General features: G+C 44.0%; 1 protein-coding gene across 1 annotated transcript in view; it reads left to right on the top strand.

Moving 5' to 3' along the window:
* Positions 1-6,777: 6,777 nt before the first annotated feature.
* Positions 6,778-24,232, top strand: part of ANO5 (anoctamin 5) — a 58,758-nt gene continuing 41,303 nt past the window's right edge. Inside the window, exons 1-3 of the mRNA XM_081999927.1 lie at positions 6,778-7,945; positions 19,573-19,617; positions 22,215-22,285. Of these exons, the coding sequence (XP_081856053.1) occupies positions 7,429-7,945; positions 19,573-19,617; positions 22,215-22,285 (633 nt within the window). The 5' untranslated portion in view covers positions 6,778-7,428. The remainder of the gene's footprint in view (positions 7,946-19,572; positions 19,618-22,214; positions 22,286-24,232) is intronic.

Below are 24,232 nucleotides of genomic sequence, written 5' to 3'. Positions count from 1 at the left end.
TTCACTGTTCTTCACAGGTTCTGCTTTTTCCTGTTTAGCATGTGTACATAAATTGCTAGATTATATTGATTTCATCCTACTCTTCATACTTCTTACCTTACTTTTAAAGTACTGATTTTTAGATACATCGTTTCTGCTTAAATCTGTCAACTCTACTTTTTGCCCGATCCCTCCGATTCCGTTCGACGTGGCTGGGGGTGCCGGTGCGTTTCGCGGCTCCTGGATGCTCGTCACGTTTGCCGAGCTGACAGAGCCCATCTGTATGCCCAGCCTGGGCTGCGGCGGGGACGGACCCGCCAGCTGGGTCAGCCCTGACAGCTTTGCACGAGGGCTCCTCCGGGCGCGGAGATAAGTGCTACATGATTCAGACAGGATCTGGAATGGGGATCAGCTAGGGCTAGAGACTGGGGCAAGGCTGGGAACCGTAAGGTCACCGCATCTCACACAGCTGCGTGGAAAAGCTGCGAAAATGAGAAGGAAACCCAAGGGCTGCAACAACCAAGAGCTACCAGCCCACCTACCGTTTTTGTTAGAACTAAACCCAAGCCTGAATCGAGCAGTACTGGATCGAGGCCGACGTCATGCACTATCTAATTTACCTCTTACGAAACAGGCTCCCTCCCAGCATATATTAGCATTACTACATCCATCAGGGTGCAGGCCAGCACAGACATCCACATCTCCAGAGAACAGCACCTTGAAGCACGCAGCTCGGCGGCGAGATGGTACCAGGCAGCGCACAGCCCCAAGAATCTGGGAAAACCTGTGCGTGCTGGGGTAGGGTTGGTTATTGCAGAAACACCTTAGTCACCTTCCTTTGTGCCTGTGACCATCAGACAGCCTTCCCTCAGGCAGACAGCCCTACACACCCCACCTCGTCTTGCTTGCTCCTGTAAATGCTAGTTTCTAGTTTTTTCTCCTGCTGCCCAATCTTTTCTGTCTCCACAGAAAACTGCATATTGTTTTCTTTCCTGGCCCATCTATCTTCACTTACTTCTGCTTAGAAGTGCTACCGGCAGCCCTTCACCTTGGCCGCTCTGTAAGGCATGAGGCTTTGCAGCTTCTCTCTGCTTTTGCAGGGAAGGAGCAGAATGGGAATGCTGGCAAAGAAGGGGAAAATGGGAAGCTGCACGAGCTTCTGCAGGATGGAAACCTTCAGCCAAGGCATCAGAGCTCGGCTGCAGAGCCTATCCAAGGAGAAGGGCAGAAAAGAGATGATGTAGCTTGATCATTTGATGTCAGGGAAGCCAACACAGAGAGATGCCTCCTTTGTTGCAGCTCTTTATAGGTGTGCTGTATATGCGCACTGCAATGGATGGAAGCTTTGAGAACCAAGCGCAGGACTACCAAATATGTAGAATTTAACAATAATTCATAAGAGCGAATGTGAAACATTTTCTTAATGCTCACATTATAACTGCTGCTGTTCTTCATGGGGAATGATATAAACAGCAGAGAAGAACACGCTCATTCAGTACTGCCCGTAGAATTAGGCAATCACCTGTACTATTATTTCTATTATTCTCACCAGCCTGCCAGCTAAATAAGTTCTGCTTCAATATCTCACACAAAATAACTTGTGTTTGAATGCCTTGAAGGGCTTCTATTTTTCTAGAATTTTTGACAAAACTGCTAATCTCGTTATAGTTTTTATACACTTTGTAATGAGCTATGTAATCAAGGACAGTTAAAAATATGCATATATGAGAGATGCACAAGTAAAAGGCGTATACAAGAAGTCACGGTTATCACAGATTTATTTGTGATGACACACAACTTTATTTGTGTGTATCTCATCTCATACGTAACTGCATTTTTTTGTTCTCATGTACTTTTATGGTACCTTTATCATTCAGTTCTGCTTTACTGTCTAAGCTTATTAATGCACACTGAACTGAACCAATTTTTTTAATATTTTTGCTAGAGCTACCGAGCTCCTGCATCATTTCAGTGCTCTGGCTTTCACACATCAGCTTCATTTACTCACTCCACAATCCTCCGTGTTTAAAAAAAGAATATAATTCGATTTTATTTATCAATTTTTCACTCTGGGGTAATCAACAGATATAGGTAAAAAAAAAACCCAAAATGAAGCATGAGGTGTCAGCAGATCTCGTTTCACAGGAAAAACACTACACCACCAGAGGGCACTAAACCCTGAGAAACTAAATTCTCTAGAAAAGGACGAGAGAGAAAATGGATGATTTCACCAGAAGCACACAGGAATTTACGAAGATAATGCAACTTCTTATCTTAACGTTGTCATTTAAGTGCCAGAACTGATGAAGTGGCTTTATCCCAGCCCTACCACATTCAATAATCTTTTATGTGAGCGTACCTATCAGTGCAACAACCCATCAGAATTAAATACTTTTCTTCACTCATGCTGTTTAGGAGCAGGTTAGCAAAATCAATGGAACTATATCCACGGAGCATGACGAGAGTGAAGAATCATGCCTCGGACATTGTTAGTGAAAAGATTTTGTACATATTCAAGTATACTTAAGAATGTCTCTACCAGCAGGAAAAAGATTAATTCTCTCTATTCCCCAAAACACACCAAAGTGGTTTTTTCTTCTCATCTTTTTTGTGGTTTCTTTGCATGATTTTTTTAAGAAGGCTTTGATGGCAGCTGTAAACCGGACCATCCAGCTATGGGAGCGTAACCGCAAGATTACAGAGCGAAAACGTCTGCTTGTGCTTGAAACGGGATACAGGCTTCTGTTAAGATTACCTTGACCTCTAGCAGCTCTCTCAAAACCGCTTGTTGCTCACGCCGAGGGCACAGAGCCGGTGTCCCCACCTCGGGCTTTCCTCCTCCGGCAGCACGGCTGGGAGGCTGGGACGCGGCTGGGCGTAGCTGGGACCGCACCCATGCAGTTTCCTTGCCCTGGGGAGAGCGCAAACCGGGTAGTTGACTTCAGTTCTCCTATTGCAAGCGTGTAGTAGCTCCAGCCAAGAAAAAAGTCAATTATAGCCTGTAAAGTCATCTGTTTGTTTAGACACCACAGGTATTACTCTTACCCACACTGCTTACTGCAAACAGCTGACTAACAGAAAAGTGATGGAGTAGAAAAAAAATGCAGTGAGTAATGATGAACGTCTGCATACTATGTAAAACTTCTTACTTCCTTTCGGAAGCGTTGGCATTCTGTTGCCCTGCACCACAACTCGTTATGGCACTCTCTTTTCGCTTCCTGACGGCTGTAGGGCCGTGTGGCACCATGCAAAAAGAATCGGCCGTCTCGCTGATTTGATAGACAACTTCAAACGCCCTTCAAACCCCTCCGCAAGCGTTGCTGTGTTTCTGAGAGCCTGACCCTGGAGTGGTTACTCAAGCAGCCGGGTTTAGCCTTGGTAACTGTGTATAGCGGGAGGGGAAGAGCCGGATGCCAAACAGCCTCCGAGTAAAACATGGAATGAGTTTAGGGAGCCCAGGCTGAAGCTCCAGACAGCTGCAAACTCCTTCAGGCTTCCTCTCTGGCCCGTGGCTATTGCATTCCCCTCTTTACAGCGGCAACCTTCACAGCAGAGCGCGCAGGGCTTCCCCCACCAACCCCGGCTCCTGCCCGGTCGCGCGCTCCCCGCACGCCTCCCCCAGCCCGCTGGCTGCTGGGGCAGCCTCACGCCAGGAGAGGCGGAAGCCCCTCCAGACACAGGAACTGGCCTGTGATCTCCCACGCTCTGGGCAGGTGTTGAAACTTTAACTGGTGTTACTGCCCGAGGTACAGAAACTGCGCTGCCTTTCGGGTGCATTTAAAAAGAAAAAAGCCTGTAGGAGTTGCAAGGTTCTGTGATAACCGAGTGGCGGGTTTGGGTATCATAATGCTGGGTTTGGGCACCTAACTTCCGTCAGAGTCCCACTTGACCCTCCTAAGCCTGTTTGGCATCTGGGCCTACCGGTCTCTAAAAGGTTCATTTCTTTCCAAATGACACTCTTACTTATATTCCAAAGGGCTAATTCAAAGACAGGGAAAGAAATAGTTTAGCCCTTCAACTAGAAAGCATCAGCACCCTTTAATCGGTTGACAAAAGCAGAGTCCTGAAGGGGGGAGGCAGCAACAGTGGGGGCTCAGATCCAGTCTGCGTGTGCTGAAATCCCACAGCAAACTGACCGTCCACGGGGCTGTTCAGCCCTCAGTGGAGAAAAAGCAGGTTAAGAGGCTGGGAAGGAGATACGCCACTTTCCCTTTGTTCCTGTATCTGCCTCAAACTCGTGTTTTATTACTTCCAGCTCACAGTCTGATTTGAAAACTTACTAAAACTCTGAAAATATATATGGAACTTTTTTAACAAAAAGAGTGTACACAACAGACATGTCTTCAGCAGCAGAAAGTTGCTGCGCCTTCTGAGACTGTGATGTGGGTATAAGACATGCAGAGCATCAGGGAATCCTGAAAGCATGCATTATCTGAACAACATCCAAGACAGGTCCCCAGGTGGTAAATGCAAAAGCTGTGTATATTGGATTCCTTCCCAGAGGATAGATAATAGAGAATGAAAATTTTCAAAGCATCTAACCGTTAGACACGAAAGCACCATTTCCCACACGACTTGGGTCTCGGGGTCATATTTTCAAGATGCTTTGGTGCAAAAAAGTTCAGACAATCCTTTGAAAAGTTGGGATCTCGGACTGTAAGGTGTGAGTGGTTTTGAACAGGCCCTGGGGTACCTACCTGAGACAATGATGGGCGCAGAGACACCTTTGAAATCTGGCCCTGCAATCTCATCAATTTTCTGTGTTTAAATAATAATTTCTTTGAAGTATGAAGGCCTGTAAATCAGTTCCATGAGTTTGAAAAAGCCCATCAATGGAAGACAAGACTTCATAAGGGCTACAAACTATCTGCTTTCTTTTAGCACAAACAAAGGATTACGCTTTGTTGCTGAACACCCTAAGTGTGATCACTGCTACTAATTTTTTGTGATGCTTGTTACCTACACTCACAGCCTTCTAGGGTGGTTTTTGTTTGTTTGTTTATGTATACACTGTATCAGAAACAGTGTTTGAACTCCAGACCAGCAAAACCAGAAATACTATGGCATACCTGGTTATGGTATTGATATTTCAGGAATAAAATGGTCCTGCCGTTGTGCGGTTCCCCATTTCCTCCTTTGTTTTGGCAGTACCTCGCTTGCAGTAATTCATGGAACTGAAAACCCAGGGGAAAAAAAAAAAAAAGATCTGTCAGTTTTAACAGGTCCACCCGACTCACTGTATGGCCTTATGATGGATCAGCAGTGAAAATGCAAGGCGAGAGGGAAAAAGGTCTGTGCCTTTTGAAGGAAGCGTGGTCCTGGATCGCTTAGGCATACTGTGAGACCAACCAAGTCAGACAACGGCTGCTTAAACTCTGAATATATATGAAGCCTCAAGGCTGGGTATCGCACGGACGCCCTGTGTGCCCGCCGCAGGGCCAAGGCTTTCCATAGCCGGCGCCTTCCGGGAGCGCGGACTGCTGCCGGGTCCCTAACACAGGCCACCGCGTAACGCACCCGAAGTCAGCGCCCCGCAAACCACGAGCCTGCCCAGCTACAGAGATCTGCAAAATCATCTTTGGCGCTCTGGACGTGGTACTTACGCAGCTTTAGGTACGGTTGGCTTCGCCGCTGCACGTGCTGGGTGGAGCGGGGAAGAGCGAGTGTGTAATTAGAAGGCGGAACCCAGCAATGGCCGCTGCAATTCTGCCTGTTTCTGGCTCTTGTTGAATACTGGCTCTAATTGCATCTTCTATGGGCATAAAAGCATTTATCCGAGATATATAATGCTGTGAGGAAATTAAAGGCTTAGAAAACACAGCTTTGAAACTAAACCTTGTGACCTGGTGCGTTGTATGCGGTTACAAGCTGTTTAAAGGCGTCCTCTGGTGCGCCGTGCCCGTGCTCTTTGTTCCCACCACCCTGTGTTGGGAGGTTAAAAACCAAACTAAACATTTCAGACTTTGGAAAGCAACCAGACACATTTTTAGGTCTTGCTCCTAACTAAAAATATACTTCTCGAAGCAGTAATGACGCACAGTACAAATAAAGGCCTAATATTATACATAGCCCTGAACAGAAGCCCAGCACCTTAACTGACTCTTTTGATTAAGTTTATGATTAAGAAATCCTGTCAAGAATCCACTGTTGCGTTACAGTTGCCCAAGTAACACAACTCCCGATCAGTTTGGTGCATAAAATGGTCACTTAGGCAGTAAAAGCCAAATATACAAGAAATTGATCTGAAAGAAGGCTTGAGGTGGTATTAATGAACAAAAATAGGTGAAATACATGTACGGAACCAACAGCCCGTTGGGAACTACCTCAGATTACCGAAGGCGGCGATGGGGAGACGGGGCAGTGTGAGACGCGGAAACGGCGCCAGCGCCGGGAGAAGGGGCAGCGGCTGCGGCGGAGCCTCCCGCCCTCCCCGGCACCGCCGGGCTCTGGTCCTGGGAGGTGCCCCCTGCTTCAGAGACCCGGAGGGGCCCTAGACTGGATCCGGCCCGACTGAGGGACCAAGGTGGCGTTTCTTTTCCAACACTTGGAATGCTTATTTTTCTTCTGCCACCTTTTCGTGCCTCATTTCCCCTTCCTCAGGCTTTCTTCTTACTTCTGTCTCTCTTCTGACTACTACTTAAAAAGCACCTAGGATCACTAGCCAAAACAACGGTTTTGCTAGCTCTGAATGTGTGATCAGGATAGCATTTACAGCCTGACACCAGCTTAGATTTGTCCTGTAAGCGGGAGAACTGCGTGCTGTTAACATCCCTGCAGGATCAGAGAACTAAGGGCAAATTTACTCTCAGTAAAGAACAATCAGCGACTTGTGCTGGGTTTGGCTGGGATAGAATTAAATTTCTTCACAGTAGCTTGTATGGGACTATGTTTTGGGTTTGTGCTGAAAACAGCGCTGGTAACACCGGGATGCTTTATTTAGTGCTGCGCAGTGCTTACGCAGAGTCAAGGCCTTTTCTGCTCCCCAGAGTGCTCCGCCAGCAAGCAGGCTGGGGGTGCACAAGAAGCTGGGGGGGACACACAGCTGACCCCACTGCCCAAAGGGATATTCCATACCGTACGACATCACGCTCAGCAATAAAACCAGGGGGGCGGAGGTTGGCAGGGGCTGGGGTTGCTCGAGGACTGGCCAGGCATCGGCCGGTTGCTGGTGAGCAATTGTTTTCTTTTGCATCACTTGTTTTTCTTGGGTTTTATTTTCCTCTCTGCTATTTTTTTTCCTTTTTTAATTATTAAAATGTGTTTTTTTCATTATTTTTCTCCATTTTACCCTTCATATTCTCCCCCCCATCCCACCTTGGGGGGACTGGGGACTGTGTGGCGCTTAGTTGCCGGCCAGCGTTAAACCACAACAGTGACCAGCACAGGGAACATCACCCCACCCCACTTCTTTCCCTCTCTTCTCTCACAGAAGATCAGCTACTATAAAAGATGCAGACAAGCAAAGCAAAAATAATAAATATAAAAAAAAGACAGACAAACCCTTTGCTATACCTGACGGAAGAAATCAAATTGTACCAAGAGGTTGCTCTTCCAACATGGGCGCAAAACACTCCAGATTTCATCAAATCTTCGCATTTTGCATCTTTTCTCAGCTCGCGTTCGGTCGTTTCTAGCTACCTAACGGCAAAAACAAGGGGTTTAGTGGCAGGTTTGCCCAGGCAATGGCCTCCCTCCCCCCGCCCGGGCGCGGCTGCGGGTTCCCCGGCTTCCCCCTTCCCTCCTCCTCCTCCGCCCCGGCCCCCCGCTCCGCGGCGCTCCGCCTCTGGGGCAGTGCGCATGCATGGGGCGGCCGCCCAGCCCTCGGCTCACCCCCCGCTCCCTGCGCTCCGCGCCCGGGCGTCGCTCCCCGCCGCGGGCCGGGCGGAGAGGCAGCGGGCGGCCGCCATGAACCGGCTGGGGAAGAAGGCGAACGAGACCCTTATCGAGATGGCTCTGTCTGGCGATGGTAGGAGATGGCGGGCGGGGGGGGGGGGGGGGGGGGGTGTCGAGTTTTTGTTTCGTTTCCCCCGTAGGGGAGCTGCGGGGTCGGGCGCGGCCCGGGGTTTCCGGCTCGGTGGTGACTCAGAGCCCGTGGATGTAACAGAGCCCCCACGCCGTCGCGGGTGGGAGGCAGGGGACCGTCCCGGCCGCCGAGGCGAGCTGGCGGGGGTGGGTGGGTGTTGGCGGGGTCCGGTCCCTTGCCGCGGGGCTCTGCAGGCAGGCGGGGGGTGCGGGTGGTCCCGGGCCGCCTCTGGCTTTTATCCCCCGGTTGCCAGAGAACACAGCAGACAGCAAAGACGTTTGCATGAGCCTCGGCGTAGTTCGATGAGATCGTTATTAACCCTAAATAAACCGGTCCTCCATCAACACGCCGCTCAGAACCAATGCTAGAGACAGCCCTTCATTTTTATTTTTAAACACCCTTCCCGTGCGAAGGTTGCCTTTGCCTAAGAGCGAACTTTGCGCCTTTCACGAAGCACCGGCTGGGTTTACATCAGCCGCGGCTTATTATTATTTATAATAAATGCGGTAATAATGACTTTGTAAAATAACCGTGCCGCCAACGCCAGGTGTGTATTTATCAGTACCTCACCTGGCAGCATGAACCAACAGTCAGAGGTAGGATAGCATGTGGATATTTTCAGAAAGATTCTAGTGTATTTAGAAAAAGAAAAACGCTGACCTAGAAGGATTTCTTTATGGGACTTGTGCTTTGCCATCGGTCCTAGAAGCGAAGATGTTAAAGCAGGGAAGAACCACTCGGAGCTTCTGGGCTGGCTGCTTGGCTTGTACGTTTTCCCTCCCAGCTTGGCCAACACTGTCTTTTTTAGAAAAAATGTATAAAGCCATTTTAAACACCTCGAGCACTAGCATGAAGTCACGATTTTCGAAATATTTGACAGTCTTGTTTCAGAGAAGTATGACCTCCCATAATGACTATGAAAATGATCAAAAAGGAGCTGTTTTACAACGACAGCGAGGAGCGGTGTCCGACCACGGCGAGTGTCAGACGAGCATTTGCCCCCTCTGTGCCAGCCCGGCGGGGCTGGTGGCCGGGCGCGGGAGGCCACGCCGATGGGCGTTACGGCAGCCTCTCAGCCAGCGACGCGTTTCCACAGTCTTGTGGGGAGGCCTGAGTCATTGCCCGGACGTCCCGCTGCCCGGGAACAGCGGGAAGGGCTTAGCACGGAGCTGCTGCTCTGACCGGTGGTTGTGCTTCTGAAGGAGCTTGAGACTAAGAAAAGTATTTACCAAATATGCGATAACCACGTAGGGAACGATGTTGGAAGACGGGTTTGTAAACTTAGTTCTGCAGCGTTCACTTCTCCCGTGAGCATCTTGTGGGTTTTTAGTGTCATAAATGTGGAATATAAGGAGATTTGAGGGGTTTCAGTGAACGAGGATGATTTAGTAGGATTTGCCATACAGTAGCACTGTATGATAACTGTCCGTACAAAATCTTGCACCATTCCAATTCTTTCCTTTTTTTTAATCAAACACTTTTCTAAAACAGAAACAAATTGAATATGGGCCCAAGTGAGTAGACCTTTTAAAATTTACATTAATTTGTTGTCCAAAAATCTCTCAAGGTAAAAAAAAAAATCTTCCTTAAATTATGGTTTAGAAAAGTTCACAGTAGGCATATATTGCCACTGGGACTTCTCGTAGATCTAAACATCTGCTTTGTGCTTTTCGGGAAAAGATAGGCTCTTAAGGAGGCTCCAAGCTGCAGGGGTCTGACATGCACGAGCAGGGTCTCTCTGAGTCAGTAGGAACAAGGCAGAAGAAAAAACATCTGCTACTTATTTTCCTTAAAGGCATGTTCATATTCGGATAGTACGTGTGTATTTAAACTTGAATGCTGAGGAACAGGTTGTGGGGGTGAAAAAGTACTTACCAGGAGCGGAAAGTTTAACTTGCAGAGTGTGTTTAGAGACCGTGCGCCAAAACTTCTACCTTGAAGGAAGCTTTCTGGCTTCCTGTTGAATTACACCCATATGAGGTAATAATTTCCATTTTCGTGTGTGTGATTTTGCTTTCTGTTGGAAAATGTGTGGCATTTACCTCAAATATTAAAACCAAAGAAAATTGCAAAATTGGAAGGTAAGCATCGGAGGAACAAGGCTACAGTATGTTGTTTGGAATATTTCTTTATGTCCTGTCTTTCAGCATTTTTTTTTTTCCCAGCATGAAATGTTAATGCTATAGTAATTGTGTGGGGTATATCCCAAGGCTCCGCATCTTCTGGAAACCTGTCATTGGCTCCGTGCTGTGACTTAAAATACGCTGCCTTTATGCGCATCGTTCCTCTTCCAGAACTTCCAGGAGTCTGGTTTGAACTCAAAATCCTCTTAGACCGATCTAAATTCAAACGTTCACTTAGGTTGGTTGTCATCTTTCTGGTGGTCCCTCTGAGAAAGGCAGCAAAACGTCGGGAAAAGCCGATGGCGTGACTTGCAAAAGGTGCTTGTGCCAGCGTGTCGGCTTCTCGTAACGCCTCAGCATTCAGGGCCAAATGCTGCTGTCGCTTCACAGAATGGTGCTTCACTCAATCAGAATTACTATGATTTGTACTAGTAACATAAAATATAGGTCTCCGTTCAAAACTACATCTGTCTCTAATTTCTGGAGCAATGTATGTAGTAATTTCTGATCTATTTGTGGAAGCGCTGAATGGGATATCATGTTCCCCCAGGGCTAAAGGGGAGGGTTTGTTAATGTGAAAGCTTTTTTAAAGGATTATTCCTAGGTAACGAAATAAAAGCTCTGAGAAATTTAGACGTAGTTCAGAATATAAAAGGCAGGGGAGAAGATACTCCCTTAGACCAACCACTGTGTAGTTCCTGAGTGGAATTTCTTCACTGGCCACGATGCGTCACTGTGGGGGCATGGGCTAAATACAGGTTGGTTATCGGAAGGTAAACCTACTTCTAACAGAAGACTCCAGTTTGTAGTAGGAAAGCCTGCTTTTGGGAACTGATCCCAACAACTTGCATAATATCGCCTTGTATATTTTTTTTTTTGGTATACTTGCTGTGGTGCTTTTAATGAGAAAATACAGGCTGAGCTTATTCAACCATAGCTGTTAAGTATGGATTTTATCCAGAGATTGTCTCAGTTTAAACAAAAAAAACCAAACAAAAACCAAACCAGATTTCCCTTAGACTGGTGACTTGAAGTTTATAACACTTTTCTTTTAGATGCAGACCCTGCATAGGAGATTAAAGTCAGGCTCTCCGCAGCCGGGTGGCAAAGCAGAGCAGCTCCCAAGGAGGGATTAAGTCTCTCACATACCTTCTTAACCCAGTAGCAATTACGTGGGTGGTTTAGGCCAGGCTTGGGAGAGCTGGGTATTACCGCTGAATTCCCTCAGGTGACAAGCTGAGTGAGTGTCCCACCCATCACAGGGGAATGCTGGTTAGCCTCTATTTAATAAGGGGTCCCCAGCTTGACCTTTTTGCTTAGAAAATGCAAGAAAATGCTCTGCAGCTGTTTCTCCCTGGCGCCGGGTCGTGGTGGGAGGGACAGGGTCCAGCTGGGACAGAGGTTCTGGGCTGTGAGTGCCAAATAAGAGCTGAGGCAGCAGCTGAGACGCTGCTGTGGTGGAAGGCACAGCGATGCTCTCCTGGTGTTTCCCCCGGGGCAGTTTGCAGCTAAGGTGCTGTCTGGTGTGGTGTCCTGTTCTGAGGGGTTTATGGGACTAATGGAAAGGCAAGTTCCCAGTTCATAGGGATATGATTATCTTTTTTAATTAAAATTTGGCTTTGGATCTGAGTAAAATTCAGAATTTTGGAAGTATAATTACAGCTGGAAAGTTTCCAGGCTTTGCTGCTGGTCGATGAAATTGTGCTGTAAGTATGGTGCCGCACCCTGGGAGGTTTTTGTAAGTAATTCTTCTCAACCTACAGACAAAATTCAAAGTTAACTGAAAGCTCGAAAAGCAAAGTAACAGGTGTGTTAGCAGCACATGTTGAGAACTGCAAGCTGTGTTGAAATGCAAGTTTTTGCACTCTGGAAAAGTCTCTACAGAAACGAGATAGCCCTATCATAAAATGGAAGGGCACTTTAACATCTATGTACAAATGATTCATAATTACTATGATGCAAGGAAAAACTAGGATAAGATGTAAGTGCACTACTGAAAATGCGCTTTAAAAATTATGCTGCGAACTGTTGGCAAAAAAAGCTGTACAAAAAACCCCCCGAAACCTATTGTCTTCATATTTAGTATCTGTAGACTAACTTACGAGTTCTATATACACATGGAGGAGAAGTACAGTTGCCTAATATAAATATGTAATGAAGAAGCTATAGGTGATGTAAAAATGTGCAAGAGTTGCTGTGTGACATGTGAAGTGGTGAGGTAATATTGCAGTGAACTTTTCCACTATTTTTTTTTTTTTATTCTTATCTGGGGGTTGAACTGAAGAGCAGCCTAGTTGCCAGGTTGTGCTTCATTATCTAGCGGTAATTTCATTATATTTGGCAGTAGCCTTTACGCACGCATGTGTATAAATGCGTGAAGGGGAGGGAAGATCCTCGTGTCGTGTTGCTAGGGACAGTTCTTGCAATTATACCATAGTTATGGAAGGAGTTTGAGGTGTCAGCTGTCTGCAGAAAGCTGAATAACATGTCAGGAATTATTTAGAGATTAAAGATTGTGTGTGGGAGGAGTTGATGCCAGGCTGGGACGTGGTTACTTGGATTATACTATAGAGATGTGTGGTTTTCTTCGAAGGGCCTCCTGCAAGAACCTACAGCTGTTAAACCCGTGGTGTTTATTGCTTTAGTCTGATGCGCGCCAAGAAGCAGCGCGCTGGCTGCTGCGGCTAAAAGGCGCAGAATAAGGCTGGATGCCTGAGCCGGGGCTGGAAACTTCATGTCTGGTGCAACTGTGCTGACGTGCTTTGTAAGCACTAATTACCTCTCTTCGTGTAGCATAATGCAATTCTTAACTCGCCTATCGGGGTGGGCTAAGGGGTGTAATGTGAAAATTTACGTGTAAGAGTAGTTCCCCAGAACAGTTAAGAGAATACCTTAATTCCATACCCGCAATACTTATATAGCAGTAATCCAATAAAGGCTTCTGAATCTATTGCTGTGTATTCAGAATACGCTCAGGTGTAAATTTGGATCACTTCCCACTCCACACCAAGGCAGAACTGGCATGTGTTCTCACTCATTGTAGGCCCAGGCTTGCCTTCGGTCTTTCTCTTTAGCCCCTGTTCTCATTGCTGGTTTCTGCTATTGTAGGGTCTCTCCTTTAGTTGTAACCGGTGCCCAAGAAATGAGGAGAGAAATTGTCTTGGGTCCTTGTTTGCACAGTTGTAATCTGGAATTTTCAATAGATCCTATAGATTAAAGGGTTATGGGATTCACTACTGTTGTGGGGTTTTTTTTTTTTTACATTAGTATAGTAGTCTGTTACAGATCTGGCTATTAACACTTGATGTTACCTGTGTTAAAAGACTTCATTCTAGACTACTGTTTCAAATCAGACACACACCCCCCCCCAGTGCACATGGATCACTCATTTACACATAGCAGTATAAATATAAGCACTTCATAATTTCATCTTGTTTGGTTTGCCTGGGTCTTTTGGTACAGTCAGAACCGTTCTCCACTGCTCCTCAGTGAGGAACAGGAGAGGTGGTAAAGTCCCAAAGGCTGGTTTTTAGGAAATGAGAATATCTTCGGGTGAAGTGCAGTTTTATAACTGGAAATCCCAAGAGATCCCCTTGTCTTTAGCAGGCTTCCAAGGATAGATGTGAAATTTGAGGCCTTTGGCAAGATAGCAGGACGCCAGCAAGCCATGTGGGTAGGGCTCGTGATGCAGATGGCTGGCCTTTAATTTGCTGCACTAGCCCTGAATTAGAAAGGGCCCTGTGGTTTGTTTTTCAAAGAGGGTTTCTTAACTATCAGGTAGGAAATCAGAGAGCCTATGTTTGAGCAGTTTATAGAGTGCTAGAAATATACCATGCTAGCGGGCAATGACTAGCAGACGTGGTTTTGAGGCCGTAGGCAAGTTGGATGCCTTTGTGTAATTCAGTCCTGTTAATCGACTGGTGCTCACATTAAAAAAACTGGTAAGTGGTGGGAGCCACAGTCCATTGCCCTGCTCATTTTCTTGATTGATAGGAACAGTTTCTCTCTGGGTCAGTATATGACTTCCACAGTTCTTCTGTCATCTTTAAAGTAATGTGGACAGAAAACGTTAAAAGTCATGCAAACTCATACTTCAGAAAAAAAAAAAGATGGGATTTGATTATGAAAAGCCCTTCGATACTGGTATATTTTGGTTGTTTAATGAGAAAAGGAAATATTTGTCCTGGTAAATACAGTAGCAAGATTCTCAATGACACATTTCATCGGAAGTGTAACCAAAATAGTCTTGAACTAGGTAGAGCACGAGGACCAGAAGGAACAGAAAATTGTGGATGAACTTGGCCATCTGAAATTAAATGTGCAGGTAGCATGGAACTGAGGAATACTGCCAGAGGTCAGTAAATTCGAGGTGTAGGTTTTTTATATACTGCTTTTTACTCTCTTAATAAACGTACAAGTCATATATGTTCCTAGTTGATGCTAAACATAATCCCACCCTTTCCACTATTTCCCTGCTGTTAGTCCCCTGTTCACAAATCACTCTTCTCTTGCAATATCTATAGAAGATCTCCCATACAACGATGGGACTGTGCTGTGTGTCCACAGAATGAATAGTACATTGGGCCCTCCACTACTGTTGAAAACTTGTGTATTGCAAATGCCGAAAGAAATCGGAGATTGTGTTGCTTCAGAGTGACATCAGTGATTTCAGTGGAAGTTGGAGAACTGCATTAATGAATAATGCTATAAGATTTTAAGTGTGCCTCTGGGAACACTGGGAAACAAGTCGATACCTAACGCTTTTTGAAGCGCTTGTAATTCCCTCGGGCTGTGATGAAAACCGCTACCACCATTCCCCTTTCTTCAGCTTTTCCTGAAGGAGATGGGAGTGCACCTGGCACTTCCATATACCTGCGAGGCCGTTGCCCGAGCTGCTCGTCTGCCTCCGCAGTCGGAGAGCGCTGATGAAATCCGGTCCCCCGCGTAGCAATAGGCTTAAGTGCAGTCAAGCGCAGCCATAGTGCTTCATGAGTTGTTGGGACTTCTGCAGTCCGGTATTTTACCGCTCCGCTCCTCTGAGGTCTGTTTGCCATCCTGTTCCCCTTACTAACATGCATCTAAATGCTGCACAATTTAAAAATACCTGACTGTCCAGCTGTCACTGGTCTGGGCTTTCTTTTTTCTTAATTGCGTTAGAACTTACTAATCAGTTCACATGTGTCATTCTGCAAAATGGTGATACCTGGAAGGTATAAGTGCTACCTTCAGCGTTTGCAGCGTGCCTGAAGCCTTGTCGATGCTGTACATACAATACAGTAATGGTTATTGCTTTAACCACATTAAAATGCCACTCAAGTGCTTGGTTACAATACTATGCTTGTGGTTTTTTTCTAAAAACAGATTTGCACAACTTTTTTCTTCTTTTTTTTTTTTAACCCAGTGCCTTTTAATCAAAAGGGAGGTTTTATGTTTTTTTTTTAAAAGGAAGGCAGCTGAGGGTAAACCTCAGTTCTGATTTAAAATATTCTTTTACTATAGTAGAGATTAGAACTGAGGACTTCATTTCTTTTCCAAATGCTAAATGAGATTTTTTGGTTGTTAGGAACAGATTTCTGTGCTGTGTATTTATGCCTATATAAAATACTGTTGTTTTTTCTTTTACTTTCTATGTCTTGATAAATACCTGTCCTCTGGAATTGCTTGTTTAATAATAAAACACATGCTGAAAATTGATATGTCCTTGAAGCACACTATATTTGAATGCAGTTTCTTTTTTTTGTTTGTTTTGTTTTGGTTTTTTTTTTTTATTAAGGGAATCAAAAAGTTCTTTTAAAATGTTCCCAGGAAATTTTCTTGGATTTACTGAGAATTTAATGTTTTCATTGTTAAGGAATAGTTTTAAATTTAGGAGCAGTGCTGAATGTGCATAAGCCACCACTTGAAGCACAATCTTGCGATGGAGTCTTTGGTTCAGCAGCACAGTTATTGCTCGTGAGATGATGCCAAGTGAAGTAATAAGAGTTACGGTACTTGCTCGGGAGCCAGCATACTAGGCGGGCCCTCAGCTCATCTAGGCTACCCAGTCTTCCAGCACTGGGAGGATATGGTCAATATACACATAAATTTAGTTAATGAGTAATTTCAAAGCTATGTTGTTATTAGATATGGAAGCACTTACAGCAGTCATTATGAAGCTTATTTGGAATGAGTGGCTTTATTCCAGAGAGGTCTTTGTTCAGTATGCACTTTTGTTAGTGACTCGGTGCTGAATCAGGCTCCTTATCAAAGGTGGAAATTGGTCAGAGTAGATCCCACTACAGCAGGAATCCCATGGTGATCTTTTGGGAGCAAAGGACACAGTACTGTAAATGGCACAGTGATTTCCTGATAAATAATTGTGTTTTAGATTGAATTCTCTTTTCTGTCAGGCAGGCCAGGTTATTGAATAATGGCAGGGCTTTATTAAGATGGTAACTTCAAGACAACTAGGAATAAAATTTGCATTGCTTAGTAAGAATGACTATTAGGAAGTTTCTTTGTAGTACGAAGTAGCTGCCTCGTAACAACTGCGATGCAAGTTCGGGTTTGTTTTTTTTTATTTTACCTGCACCATCAAAAGTCCACTCTAGGGATATGTATGTGCGTAAACTGAGATGTTGAAGGCGTCGGAAGTATGCAGAACAGTATGGCAGGTCTGAAAGTAGTTTTTACCTGCTTGGTTTTGTTGACTGAAAGGGATGCTGTTACTGTGTCTAAGAAAATCGTGGAAATAAATGGAAGCAGTATTTTGGAAACAATACTGAAAGAAATAGCAGTACCAGTAGTAATACTGTCTTTCTTACCGCTGCTAAACAATAAACAGTTTATCAACACCTGCCTGAGAATCCTGACTCTGACTTTGCCTTTGGAACAGCTCTGTCTGAGGTCTTAAGCGTGCGAGTGCAGATGATTTTCTAGTTTAGTAGCCAAGTGGAAAATTTTGATCCCTAAACCTGTCTATTCAGCTGCCACTTGGCTTTAGCAGCACCTAACATTTTTCATTAGTAGAAAAACACATCTACCAGGAGCTCTGCTTGATGCAGATGGGTCAGGGTGATAGAAGTTGAAAGAAAGGAAAGCTTAAATGCCTTCTCTTGCTCTCTTTCCCGATGCAGTTGCTCTGAACCGTGCCAGACTGCAGCATCTACACACCAGTGGCTCCGTGCCCAGCAGTACCTTGAGTGTAGCATCATCGGCCAAGCTTTTTGTCTTCCCGTCTGCCAGCAGACCCCAGCTTACTGAGGCTCCTGAAGTGAGACAGATTATCGTCTTCCAGGGAAATTGCTGGTTAGGTACAGTTAAAGGTGCTAGCGCATCCCTGGCTGCGCCCGTGCTAGTAGTTAAAAAAGCCAGGGATTTTTACATTGGCCTTCCAGATCAAACGTCCAGCCACGTCCGCATGGCTAATCTCCCTTCTTCCCCAAGCAGGGCAAACTTCTCCACACTGTTTTGAGGACCAGAACTTGGCCCATGGTGTCCTCCAGAGTGTGTTTCTGCTCTGTCTGGGAGAGGGCTAGAAGCCGAAAACCGTTGCACGAAGCGCACTGATAGTTGAGTGAGCAGTCCTGTGCTTGGGCCCGTGTCCTGGACCTTTTATTTGCCTAGTGGAGGCACAGCTGTTGCGACCAGGACGTGGCCTGTGAGGGGTTGCGCTTCTCCCAGAGAACGTGCAGCTCATTTTTGGTGCAGGGGGGTACATCACTAGTGCTATGGTGTCACTGAGCTGTGCTGCTTACCTCACCCAGCTATCAGAAAATAGGGGGCTGCAGGAGGCCTTGATTTACAACGCATCCTTACTTTTTTGCGACAGCACTGAATACAGTTATTTGTGTTTTATGAGATTTTGTAAATCAAATTAAACAGCACGTGTCAAAATAGAATTTATTTTGTGCCGGTGGTTTTCTTACAGGTGACTTCAATTTTTAATTTTATAATGTCCGTATTACCGTTGTAACAATCAAAGAGAATTGGTAGGTAGGTCGTGCGTGTGGTCTGCAATTCACTTATCTGATTTTAAATATGTGATGGCCAGTTGTACTTGAATAGCTTGCGTGCCAATTCTGTAAATTGCGGATACAGTAGCATCTTTTAAAAATTGTGAGCATGTGGGTGTCTAGACCCCTAAGGGGTTTTTGTCTGTCTTCATGGAATAAACAGGAAGGTTTTGAAGGACAACTTTTTCATTCCTGACATAACTAATCATATTAAACCACTTCTTTTAACCAGTAGGCCCAGACATCGAATTAGATTCCTTTATTTCTTTCTGAAAACGTCAGTTTTGCCATGAAGAAAAAGTGATTCAGTCACTGTGAACGAAGTTAAACTATTGTAGAATGACGAGTCATTTTATTATACAAGAAACCATTTTTCATGCTTGTTACAGAAATCGTAAGACTGCCCTAATAAGATTACCTTTTTTGTGAGGTAAACTAATATTTTAAGAAGCAAGATCAGTCTTGATTATGTTCTTCAACCTTCAGTTCTGAATGTTGATTGCTGTGAGCTGTTTTGGATTACTGTTGATCTGATCATCCAGGTCTGTAATTGAAATGGAAGTGCTCTGTAATTCCTAGGGGTTGCATACCGAAAGTTTCCAAGGGTTGCCCTGCGGTAGGGTGTAGTTTGGGACAGTGTATGTTAAAACTGCAAAATTATAGGCCACATGAAGCTCACTTCTTTCCCATAATGTGTAAACTCCCAAGACACGCCTGTTTAAGGAGTTGCAAATAGCTGTGTGCAGGACTCCAAGGCTATTGGAGACAGCGGTTACATTGAGAAAGAGATAATTCTTTCAGATGGGACACGTGCGTGCCCATGAAAGGCCAATGATTTGAATAAACATTAAAATTATATATAGTTTGAAACCATTTTAATGGGTTCTGATAGTCACAGTGTGGTTCTGGGATTAATTTGGAACGAAGAATTTGCAAGGAGTGACTGCAATTTGTACAAAAAAATTTTGTATTGAAGGGACGCTTATGTTTAGTAGGTGTCCTCACTCGTTCTTCTTGGTGTGCAGGCATTTCTGGATCTCTTTATATACAGTAGAGCATGTAGTGTTGAAGGACAAGGCTGTTCCCTTAAATATGATGGTTTTATCAGAATATTATTGTTTTACTCCATCTTTAGATATGAAGTTGTAACTTCTTGAAGGATTTTCAAGGCGTTTTCTTGGCTATTGTCCTCTCGCTGCTGATACGGGAAAGTGGTATCCTTGGTTGTGTTGCTGAATAAGGTGCCTGGACAAACAGGTGAATGTTGGTGTTTCAAGAGTAACCTGTTCCATGTTTTCTGTCCATGCCAGAGCCTCTTGTTTCCAGGGCTTGTTCTTTTGTTTGGATATAGCGCCTGTATTGTAAAGGGTAGAGGAGAATTATTAGATGGGTTCATGCTATAATTCAGTTTTACTTCTGGTTCTTACTGAAGTGTTTTTTTTCCTTTTTAAAGATGAGTTTGCGATTCTCACAGCGTTCAAGCCATCACGGTCAGAAGGTATTGTACTAACCAGTGTTATGCCTTCCTCCCTTTTGTGTGTGTCCTCTGTCCTTTCCTTTTTCTGCTGAGAGACTCTTGGAAATCAGACTTAAGTCTGTATCAGTCATTGATACCACATATGAGCCAAGCTTTTTGCAATGTGATTTCCAAGTAATTTTTTAGCTCTCTGTGGGCAGCTCTCTTGGTTAAGAGCTAATTAGGCATCTCCATTCCTGGTGCTTATTGCAATTCTGGCTTGTGGCTCCTTTATACCTTCCTACATGACTCGGACATGCATTTCTTATACTCCGTAGGAACCTGTTACGTGTTTTTCAAGGAGTGAACGTATTAAGTATGTTGTACTTCTCAGTTGAGATATCTTTTGCATTCTCTTTTTGACTTAATGTACTGCGCAAGGGTTATTCAGTTTTATTCCCCTGGATCAGAGATACCAAGAGGATTTCCTTTCACAAGTTGCATAAGTAATCAGCTGTGGTACTGGGAGAGCATTTAAAATGCAGAACTCTGATTCACACTTGTTCCTGAGGTTGAACTTTCACGATTACAGAAAGGATAATCCAGAAAAAAACAAACACCAAGGCTGCTGTTGTAGGCCATGGAGTCAGTTCAAGTCCTCCCGGCAGCATAGGCACACCGAGTGTTGCCGCCCCAGGGACAAGGTGCCAGGCTGCTCCTGCCGGGGAGGGTTGTGTGACCAGACGTTTGGGCTTTCTGCTCCGGGGCTCGCTCCCTTCGGCCAAAGCCGCAGCAGCCGCCTGCTTCCCAGGGCCGTCGGCAGAGCGGATGGAGCGTGAACGCGGTGATCCCTTTCTTCCATCAGGCAGCGTCTGCTGTCCTGGGCAGCTGCCAAGCTTGCATGTGCCTAGAGCCAGCCCTGGGTGAAGGCAGACCCTCTGCTTTGGAATATTTTTGCAGAAGCAGTTTCTCAAGTAAGTTAATCTGAATATTGATAGTTGTTTTTTGAGTCAAGACTTCTGTGTTCTTATTGTAATATTCTCCCAATATGTGCCATTTGTTTCTCGTACGTGTTGAACGCTTGTGCTGTGTTGGGAGGTGAAGTGAATTCGGTTCTGTGCTGAAGCTGTTCATGTAAACCTTTTCTGTGTTTGGTGGTCTGTCTTACAGCGTAGTCCCTGTAGCTTTTATGATATATTTGGGTAAGCAGAATGATCCCAAATTATTTACTTTCATGCTAACCTTTTAGGTATGACTTAACACTGGTCCCCCAACTTGTATCAGCATATGCAAACATCTTTCTAGAGGGGCATGTATAGGGGCATGATATATTATATCAACTAATACAGATTTTGCAGGCATAATTTGCTTTAGCAAAATAGCATGCAACAACTTTGAATGTCTTAGCATTCAGAAACTTCATTATCCATTATATACCATTACATACTATTGCCCAGTTTCTCATCACATCATACGTACAGTTGTAATTACAGAGACTGTTTTCTGTATGTCAATTTAGGCACAGCTTGAGAGCGTTTTGTTTCCTCTAATTTTTTTCTTTCGTTTAAGTAGCTTATTTTAGATTTCAGAAAAAACAGTTTATATCCTGCCTGGATGCAATTTTGACATGAAATATTTGTAGGTTACAAAAAAAAAAAAAGTAGGTTGGTTTTACTGATGGGACTAATCTAGCCATAGCTGTCTGACAGTGGTCCAGTCTAAGCTGTGCTAGTCAGTCTGTCCAGTCTAAGCTATACCCATCAATACTCCCTTGCTGTTTGATGAAGGAAGGAGTATGATGAATCCTTTTTTTGGAAGAAAGAGGCAACTTTATTAGATGCCTGCTCTAGATTGTGACGAGCTGTTTTCAAAACTGCTTATCCTTTTCCATTGGTAATAGAGTTATTTAGATGCCTGATATAGGAGACCGGTCTGTATGTCTAATCAGCAGGGAGATCGGTTATTGACAAAAACTTTTTGGAGCAGGAACCTTATGGGCTCTGATTTGCGCTCCAGAGGGAATTCTTGACAGAGTAGGTACAGAGCCACAAACGCAGCAAATGTCTCAGTATGGTTTAGGGATCAGAAGATATTCAATGTGACTTTTCCCTATAATGTTAACATTGAAGTAACAGTGTTCTTGGTGGACTGACTATATTTGTGGGAAAGTCATGTTGGAATTCAATACTGTTATTAAAATTAAGGTGGGTGTTTTGTTTTTGCTTTTTAAACAACAAGAAGTTTGGTAATTTAAGCTGATATTACTATTCTTGATCCTATCTCCATTGATTACACAGTGGCCATGTGTAATCTTGAGGTTCTGCACCATTAATCCCTTAGCAACAACAAAAAAATTCAATTTCTAGACAAAAAATCTGCTGACAGAGTTTTGTTTGTCACATTTAAAAATTCCGTGACTGCAAGGTTACAACCAGGTAGTACAGACTGAGTATATTGTGTGTTGCAGCATTTTTTCCCTTGGAAGAACCATTCTGGAGGATTTTATGTAACTGTGTGTTATTTTCCAGCTTTTTCTTGTTCATAGTTCCATGCTGTCAAGGTTCACTTCATTTTCAGATACAATCATATTTTAAAATAAGGAATGTATTTATGTTAATCTTTCTTTCAATGTTCCTTAGGGGAAGAATGCAATGGACCTTTATGTGAAACTATTTCAACTGCAGGATCAGAAGTCCCGAGTAGCTCTGAGGTAAGGTTCAGTACAGATGGTGTTAACCTACTACTGGTAGGAAGAAAGAGGAACAGTTGCTGTGAAAGAGATAATTAGTTTCCAAAATAATCTTTCTTTTATGTTGTCTTATACTTCCTTTTTTATCCATGTAAACATTTTCTTCCTCTAGTGTTCTGAAGGAGCAAAACCATGAAAGTAACACTGATACTCGTTGAGTCTTGGAGACTTACAAGTGTTAGTGCTACAACACAGTAGTAGTGGAAAACAGCATGGGCTTAACAGTGTTTCCAGTATCGGTCTTGAAATGAGACTCGCACAATCATTCAATGTTTTGGCAATTGGAAAAACATAATGCTTCTGCACAAACCCAGCATTTTGTTTTATGCTGCATATTATATTGTTGGCTTGATAGGGAAAGCAAGGCGCTCTTGTGTTGTTCTGCTCTAGGAACTTTTTGACAGTGCAGCAAAATTTATGAGAATGCAATGAAGATTTGAGTTTTAAGAACACTTCTTCCTTGCAACATGTGCAATCCAAATATCATCATCAGATATTTATTTTTTCACAGTACTCCATTGCTTAATATGTACAGTACACAATAGCTTGAATAGTGCTGTGTGGTTACTATTCAGTTAAACAGACTAAAACAGAATATTGAAAATATGCATTCTTGAAAATGGTATTTTATTTTAATTTCTATTGTCTGTTTTCTTTATTATGGTTATTACATGCTTAGAGGAAGACAGAAAGAGTTTTAGGTAAGACAAATAGTTGCACTGTCAAAGTAGGGTCTCATACTTGCCATGAGCACTCATCAGACATGATATCTATTGAATTGAGTGTTGGAAAACTGTAGTTGTTCTGCTGAATTTCTTAAGAGAGTAAAGCATGTCCTCGCCTAGCTCTAAGAGGCAAATTTGGAGATGGTCCTGTGAAAACAGAACTCAGAAGTGCTTCCTGGATTATGCAGATCTCTATCTTGCTAGCACATGGAACCATATCATCTAAGTGTTTTTGTAAATCTGCCAGTTCCTCCTACAAAGTGTTAGTATGTTCACCCTGCTACTTTCTCAATCTATTGCAGGAGTTGTAGTAATCTTTTTCTCCAGGAAAATTTTCAGTGAACAGCCATATCAAATAATTCACTGAACCCTGGGCAGATACAGTCTCAGATTACAGCATATGAGTCATCGTACCATGATAAGCATCAGAGTCTGAAGCTGGTTCTGAGTTCCTGTTGAGTGTCTCTGAGTGAATCGCGGTGACCTATTTCCCCAAAGCCTGAAAGAATTCACTTGATAACTTAGGAGGTAGGAACAGGCAGGAAACATGGGAGAAAGGGTGCAACGCATGTGTCTCATGTATGTAGAGACATGGGATTTGACCCTTGTTTAATGGGTGAGAGATTCATGATGGGGTGGGAAAGGAGGCTTTGATCTTCAGCACTTTCTTGTCTGGGAGGTAGTCTCCTTATGAAAAACATATCTGGTTACCATCTCAAAAATCTCTCGTCGGTAACTTCATGCTGCCTTTTCTCTTGTTTTCTACTTGTGCGTGTTCCTTACATAATTATTTTTCTTCATAATTTGTTCTTAGATACCACAAATAATTGTCTTATTAGCAATATTAGTCCATAGTTGACTTGATGACTCAGGTTTTTTGTTTTGTTATTTTCCTCTCTCCCTCTAAGAAGAGACGGCCTATTTGCCTTTAGATAGTTTGTTTCTCCAGATCAGCTGGTTATCGGATGTTTGCTTACATTTAAGTTACACTTTTCTGTGCTTTGCTTCAGTCTACCCCATGTCCCCCAATAGTCTCATGTATCTGACTTCTGCTTTCTATGCATTAGCCAGACATAAAGTTACAGAGTTGCTCTTAATCTTCTTGCCCAGTTTCACACTCTTATCAGCCATGACAGGCTTAGTTCTTGATGATTAATGTCCTAGATAGTCAGGTTAAGTCTCA

Source organism: Phaethon aethereus, assembly GCF_964289735.1.
Source record: "Phaethon aethereus genome assembly, chromosome: 5".
Lineage (NCBI taxonomy): Eukaryota > Metazoa > Chordata > Aves > Phaethontiformes > Phaethontidae > Phaethon > Phaethon aethereus.
The sequence above is the reverse complement of the archived record's forward strand: the minus strand, read 5'-3'. Positions and strand labels throughout refer to the sequence as shown.